Source organism: Sorghum bicolor, chromosome 10 (assembly GCF_000003195.3).
Source record: "Sorghum bicolor cultivar BTx623 chromosome 10, Sorghum_bicolor_NCBIv3, whole genome shotgun sequence".
NCBI lineage: Eukaryota > Viridiplantae > Streptophyta > Magnoliopsida > Poales > Poaceae > Sorghum > Sorghum bicolor.
In genome coordinates this window covers 9,654,531-9,661,657 of record NC_012879.2, presented here as the reverse complement: position 1 = coordinate 9,661,657, position 7,127 = coordinate 9,654,531, and the positions used below count along the sequence as shown (strand labels likewise).

General features: G+C 43.9%; 1 protein-coding gene across 2 annotated transcripts; it reads left to right on the top strand.

The window, feature by feature from the left end:
* On the top strand, window positions 1-5,119 carry LOC8065727. Of its 2 annotated transcripts, none has more exons than XM_021449463.1 (5): window positions 1-279; window positions 513-1,141; window positions 1,373-1,982; window positions 2,136-3,735; window positions 4,442-5,119. In XM_021449463.1, the coding sequence occupies exons 2-5, from the start codon at window positions 553-555 to the stop codon at window positions 4,469-4,471; spliced, it is 2,829 nt and encodes a 942-aa protein (XP_021305138.1). In that variant the 5' UTR covers window positions 1-279; window positions 513-552; the 3' UTR covers window positions 4,472-5,119. The 2 variants fall into 2 exon arrangements, with proteins under 2 accessions (XP_021305138.1, XP_002438162.2); XM_002438117.2 differs by lacking the exon at window positions 1-279 and adding an exon at window positions 283-410 and having other exon boundaries at window positions 4,442-4,912.

Sequence of the window (7,127 nt, the reverse complement as noted above, 5' to 3'; positions counted from 1 at the left end):
CAAAAGCAGAGCACGAAGCACGGACCCGTCCGCCGTCCTTTGTAATTTCTCACTCCACCGGGCCATATCGCCCATGGCGCACCGCGAAACCAAAATCTCGCAATCCTAACCAAACCCAGCGCCGGCAGCGACCTAGCGCCGTCGTCGCTCGATCCCGCCCCGTCGCGCCGGGGCCCCCAGAGGGTCGCAGGCCATCGCGAGCAGCTGGGGGTTCCGCTCCGACCCGAATCCGAGCCTCCCGCAGGACGCTGCGGGGTCTCCTTTCCGGACTCGTAGCAGGTAATCGCGGAGCCCGCCCTCCTCCTCCTCGTCCTCCTCTTTGGTAGCTCTGTCTGTGGCGATGCAGCCGATGCTACCACGATTGGTTTGATCCCTGCTTCGGTTTGATCTAGGGTTTGGAAATTTCCGAGGTGATTTCAGCGGGCCAACCGCGTTATCCGCTTGTGGTTTCGTTTTGGTTTTAATTCCGCGCTGACTGTTGACAAGGCCTGATTGGAATTTGAACTTCGCAGGAAGTTTCGCGCGAGGGATTGATTGATTCCGGAGCTAGAGATGTACGGGCAGGGAGGGGGCTTCAATCCACACTATCGCCCTGGCGCGCCGCCGCCGCCCCAGCAGCAAGCTGGGGTGCCTGGGTCCTTTCCCCAGCAACCTGTGCCACCGCCGCCTGCACCATACCCACAGCACCCTGGATTGCGGCCTCGGCCTCCGCCTGGGCCGTACCAGCATGGCGTGCTGCCACCGCAGAACCAACCATACCCATTTGGGCAGCATGGTCAGATGCACCAGATGCCAATGCTGCCACAGCAGAGAGGTTATGCGCCGGTGCCAATGCCAGGGATGCTGCCTCCGCAACAAGCTATGCATCAGGCCCCTCCACAGTATCCGCCCCTCCCTCCACCGCCACCTCGACCTGCTGCCCCACCGCCTTCTCCTCCTCCTCCCCCTCCTCCTCCTCTTCCTCCTCCACCACCACCACCACCAGCATCACAGTCTCCTCCTCATGCACCTGTTGCTGCACAGTCATGGGACACTGAAGCCGTAGCAAAAGAAGGCGCTTCTGATGGTGGTCGTTTTGCAAAAACTCTGGAACCAGCTACTCAGCTAATTGTTTCTGATGACTCAGATATGGATATGGATGGTTAGCACTCCCCTTTCCCTCCTCCCCCATCTCAGTACAGTGATACTTTTACTCTGTTTGAAACTTGCATTTTATTCACACTGCTGCATTTGGCGTCACAGCAATGACAACTGATAGTTCGTACGATGAAAAACATCACTGTGCATGAATGTTGTACCTGACTTTGGCATTTCAGCTTAATTTTCACTTCATCATGTTTCTAAACATTTATTTTGTCATGGCAATTTCCAGGGGATGACGACTCTCCATCAAGGCAGCCCCTTACCCCAGAGAATTCTTCGCTCGTGACTGCTGAATGTACTGAAAATGTTGATGTGTCGAAGTCTATCAGTGATGTTTCAAGCCCTGGCAAGGATTTGCCACCTGGTAGTGGTGAGAATGCTAAAACTGTGCATGCAACTGAGGATGGTGGGAGCGCATTCCGACTAATACAAGGTTATGCCTCCGATGACAGTGCAAATGAGGCCGATGCTGGTCCTCAGGATACCAGCACCCTCGTGATATTGCATGAAGATAACATGCACAGTCATTCAAGTGATCCACATACTGAGGTCGATTATCAGAAACATGTTGATGCAAAAGGAAATGTGAGTACCCCTCATGGCACTGAGCAAAATGGTAAGGCTGAAAATTATCATCTGAAGGATGAGAGCAACCCAGTGAAGCATGGCACAGATGTGCTTGGGCATCTGGCCAAAGAAGATACAAGTGATAGTGAATTTGAGGGAAGTCAAAGTAGTGAAAGGCATGGGAGGAGACAAAAGAAACGAACCCGGAGCAAGTCACCTCTGGGTAGAAGTGGTAGTCCAGTGGGGGCAAACAAGTGCAGCCCATCCCAAAGGTACGATGCCTTGTACCTTACCTTGAACTTTAAATAGATGCATCAGTTCATCTGTGTAATTGTATTTCTGTATTTATATTTGTTATAAGTTATGGCATTCGATATGTATATCTTGCTCCCTTTGGGAGTCTAACAGTATTAAACTTGTTTCAGTTGCTCACCTGGAAAGCAGAGCAGGCCACCATTTGCTAAGCGGGTTCATCCTGCTGGTGATGGCAATGATTCAGGAGGTAAAGTTGCTCAGCAAGAGGGCCTGGCATTGACATCAAAATTGGATAGTTCTTCTAATGATTTAATTGGCAAAGTGGGAGATAATGGTGCGTTTGATGTTGCCCTTGGGCAGCATTGTCACAGTGACAATTTAATTTCTGAGCATTCACAACCAGTGGCTGCTTCTGCTGGTACTCATAAGATGCAAGAATCTCGATCGGACTTAAATGTGTCTTCATCAGCAGGTGACCCAATTCTTATGAGCCAACCTGCATCAGGTGTCTCGTATATGTCTGTACAAACTACCAAGAGCTCCATGGCATCTGATCCTCTCCAGTCTCATCCTCAGAGTTTGTGTCCTCCTGAACACATGTCATCCTCAAATATGATTCAGCCACCAGGACAACCAACATTTACAACATCAGAATTCCCTCAAATGCAGTTCCAGCATAAAGTTATTGCACCAGCAAATGAGTTCCTGCAGAACCAGATGAGAAGCTACCCTCCACAAGATGTGTCTCATCCCAGACCATTCAATTTCCATCATCATACTCTCCCACCAGCAATTCCTTCTAACCAGCAGCCTTCTGGTGTAGGTCTATCTTATTCATCTCATCAGCCTCCATATGGTCAGCACCAACCTCCTGGGAATCTGGATTCAGGAAGTAACTTGGTTTATCCCTCTTTCCAGAGATTTCCATCAAATGTACCAGGAAGTAACAATCTTGGTCCCCTATCTGATGTTGATTTGACTAAATCGTCTATCAAACCCCACTACAATCCATTTGCATCAACCTTTGATAAAACAGATCCAAGTCTAGATATTGGGGATCCTGTAAGCCCTAATGCAATTGGTTCTGTTTCCACAACAGAACACATGAATACAGTGTCCCCTTTTGGTCGATCCAGAACACATGCCCATGAAAGTTCTGCAGAACCTGTGCCCATTAAACAAAAGTTATTCCGTCAGGAGTTTGCTTCTGGTGCTCCATATGATCCATTGCTTGACAGTATTGAACCATCGAGCAGTTCAATCAACAAGGTAGATCTTCGTAAAGAGAAGAACTGGAGTGCTGCTGATAGTCGTGATGCATCAAAACTTATGAACCTAGAAGTGGACAGTGAAAATATGTATGGACTGGGGGTTGTTGCTGAGTCAGAAGTTGAGGGACTTGGAGAGGTGGCAGCAGATACTGAGGCAGGTGTGGTGGAGAATGCAAGTCCTGAATTTTTGGGTGCTAAAGACTGGAACTCAGATATCCCTGGTGATGCTGACAATGACCAAACATTGGACACAAATAAGAAGGGTAAAGACTCCAGGTCAATGAAACTTTTTAAGATTGCTATTGCCGATTTTGTTAAGGAAGTTCTTAAGCCATCATGGAGGCAAGGTAACATGAGCAAAGAGGCTTTCAAAACTATTGTCAGGAAAACAGTTGATAAGGTTTCTAATTCAGTCCCTAGCAGTCATATTCCGAAAACACCTGCCAGGATTAAACATTATGTACAATCCTCTCAAAAGAAGGTGACCAAATTAGTAATGGTATGTCTATCGTCACATGTCTAGAATATTGGTTATTTGCGTACATATTATTTCTGTTCATATGTTTGTAGCATTCTGTGACAATATTATGCAATAGTCTTGTTCATGGCATGTGAACATCATGGAGAAGTGGAAATTATGCCATGCCCTTGATATTTGATACTGAGAAACACAAGTCACAATTAGTTGGTGTCATGCTATTAAGCTCCTAAGCTCTGATGTCCTGAAGTCCGTGTTATGTTGTCATCCAGAAATTTGGTAATTATTTAGTGGAGTTCGGTAATGTCACTTAATTGAGTATATTGTCTACATTTATCTTGTTTGGTCATCATATGGCAATAATTTGTTTCATCACTTGGACTGACATCTTGGTTTAAGTTTCTGAATTCCATCATGGGATTTAAAATCTGTCTGGATCAATAGGCCCCACATAAGTGGATGGCATACATGTCAAGTTAGAAATAGAAATGTTTCAAACTATCTGATTCTGTGCTTGCAAGTTTTGAGCTCACATACTTTTTCTGGAATGAGAGCTTTGTATCACCATGTTTACTTAAGAAAATGTGATTCAGCCCCCAAATCTAATATTTCCAAACCAACGGTACCATATTCTCCATTAGCTCTCTACCGTGCTATTTTTCTTGTTCAGCACATGTTTGTTTCAATAAATATCTGGCTCCACTGACTTGGTTTTATTTTTCTTCAGGGGTATGTCGACAAGTATGTGAAGCCGTAGACTAATGGGGCATTGTGCTGAGCCAATCAGAACTGTTAAGGTTCAGAGTCTGTGCTGCATTCTACTAAAGAGGCTGCAAATTGGGCAAATCTTTCTGCATTCTACTGAGAGATTCATTGAGGCTGCTGATAGAAATCCTCATGTGCCGGAGTCCAGGACCCATCAAAACTCGAGGGCTTTAGTGTCTGCTTTTGTAAGAACTCATAAACTGAAACAGAACTTAAGGACTCCTCAGTTTACCTGCACCAAGCCTTGTCTGTGCATTTGGTGTTGTTCCCAAGACGCTGCAGCCTGACGAGCACCTCTGTAAAAACCTTGGCTTGGCTCCTCCGGTAAAGAGGAAAAGGCTGAAATTTAAGATGAGGGTAATGTTTGCGTTGCTTCGCTTCATGTACAGCACACCATAGACTGTAGTAAACATTTACTATTTTTCTTCTCAAAGGGTCATTACCAGACAATCCGGATGGATTCTTTTTTACTAGAATTGATTACTGGGACGTCAATTGGTGTGCTAGCTTTTAGGGTTAAGGATTCTTTGAAAAGTGCCGTGATCCTGCGAGTCGATTAATGGATCGTAACGAGCTGTGAGGTATGATGCACTCGTGCTACCAGCAAGTGACCTGGCATACGCGCTGGAATTTTTCTGTATCCTATGTTTTTTTCTATGAAAATCATCTGATGCTTACAAAATTTCTGTATAATTTATGGGAAATTCCTGCGTTCTAAAAGGCCTCAGTTATTTGAGTCTGTCAGCATCAGTCTCGAGGATTAGCAAAAGGCAGACAAAATTTTTATTTGCCGTCATGTATCAAAAACGTAGGAGTGCCTCCAGGAACCACCCCATGAGCCCATGGGCCATGGTAGATCCACAAGCAAGCAGCTCATTAAAAAAATTTAAGGAAAATGTCTACTTTTCTTCCTCAATTTTCACGAAAGTTCACTTTTTCCCCTTCAACTTTAAAATCAGGTAAATTATCTTCCTCAATTTTTAAACCGTGAAGTTTACCTCTTTGGAGCAGTTTCGAAGGCGGTTTCGCTACAGTGAACAGTGGTTTTGCTATAGTGACAGTGGTTTTATCTTTTTCTTTTTTAATTATTTCAGTTGAATCTTTAAAAAAATCATAGTAAATCATCAGAAAATCATAAAAATGAAAAATCCAATTTTTTTAGACTTCACATAAGTAGATCTACACAGTGAACATAAAATATGGTATGCTTTAGTACAAAGTTTTTGCTATAAAGGTTTTGTTTTTTCCTTTTTTATTTATTTGGTTGAATCTTTAAAAAATCATAAAAAAATCTCAAAATAGAAAATATAATTCTATTGGACTCCACATGAGTATATATACACAATAAACATATAATATGGGTGTGCTTTAGTCCGACAAAATAATTATAAAAGCTGTAACTATGAATTATTTCAATTAATTACAGAAAAACATAGATCTAAAGCTATAACAAAAAAACTATACTAAAGCATACTATATTATATATTTAATGTGTAGATATGCTCCTGTGGAGTCTAAAAAATATAGATTTTCTATTTTATGATTTTTCTATAATTTACTATGATTTTCAATGATTTAGTCGGAATAAATATAAAAGAAAAAAAGACAAAACCTTTATAGCAAAAACTGTGTACTAAAGCATAGCATATTATATATTCATTGTGTATATCTACTTACATGGAGTCCAACAAAATTAGATTTTTTATTTTATGATTTTTCTGTGAGTTACTATGATTTTCAAAGATTTAGGCCTTGTTTAGTTCCCAATATTTTTCAAGATTCCCCGTCACATCGAATCTTGCGACACATACATGAAGCATTAAATGTAGATAAAAAAGATAGCTAATTGCACAGTTTACCTGTATTTTGCGAGACGAATCTTTTGAGCCTAATTAGTCTATAATTGAATAATAATTGCCAAATAAAGTCGAAAGTGCTACAGTAGCGAAATCCAAAAATTTTCGCGAACTAAACAAGGCCTTAGCCGAAATAATTAAAAAAATTAAAAAGATAAAACCACTGTTACTGTACCAAAACCACCATTCGTTCGCGGTAGCAAAACCGCATTCGAAACCACTCTAGAAAGATAAAACATATGGTTTGAAAAATTATGAGAGATGGTTTGTCCGGTTTTGGAGCTGAGGAAAGAAAATCAGACTTTTATGAAATTTGGGGAGGAAAAATAGACTTTTTTTTTTTCAAACTTAAAACTAAGACCAGAGTCTTCCATGATGAAAAAGCGATTATTGCCAACTTCACAGACCACCTGGTTTAATCAGCGACTGTCACCAGCAATGGAATGGAGCCCGCACGATCCTGGCCGTCCGTCCAATCACGCCGCGGGACACCCCGCTTCTGCGAAACAGCGACCGCGCGAGCCCACGGCCGGCCGCGTGAGCGGAGGGACTAGTCTCGCGCGTAGCGCATCACTACCGTCCCAGCGGGCCCCCACGGCACGGCAGCACCCTATTCACGCGCCCCGCACGGGCGAGGAAGGACTGCCGCCTTTCGGCCAGGCGCCCACCACCGGGGCCGCGCGCAGTCACGTGGCGTGGCGATGCGATGGCGGCGCGGTTGCGTCCTCGCGATCGCGAGAGCGGCGGCACGCAAAGGACGCTACCTACGCGGGGTCTCGCGGGAGTTTTTTT

Coding starts and splice junctions, on each gene's coding strand:
- LOC8065727 (XM_021449463.1), top strand. CDS start 553: ATGTACGGGCAGGGAGGGGGCTTCAATCCACACTATCGCCCTGGCGCG. Junction 1,142..1,372: donor CTCAGATATGGATATGGATG/GTTAGCACTCCC, acceptor GGCAATTTCCAG/GGGATGACGACTCTCCATCA. Junction 1,983..2,135: donor AAGTGCAGCCCATCCCAAAG/GTACGATGCCTT, acceptor AACTTGTTTCAG/TTGCTCACCTGGAAAGCAGA.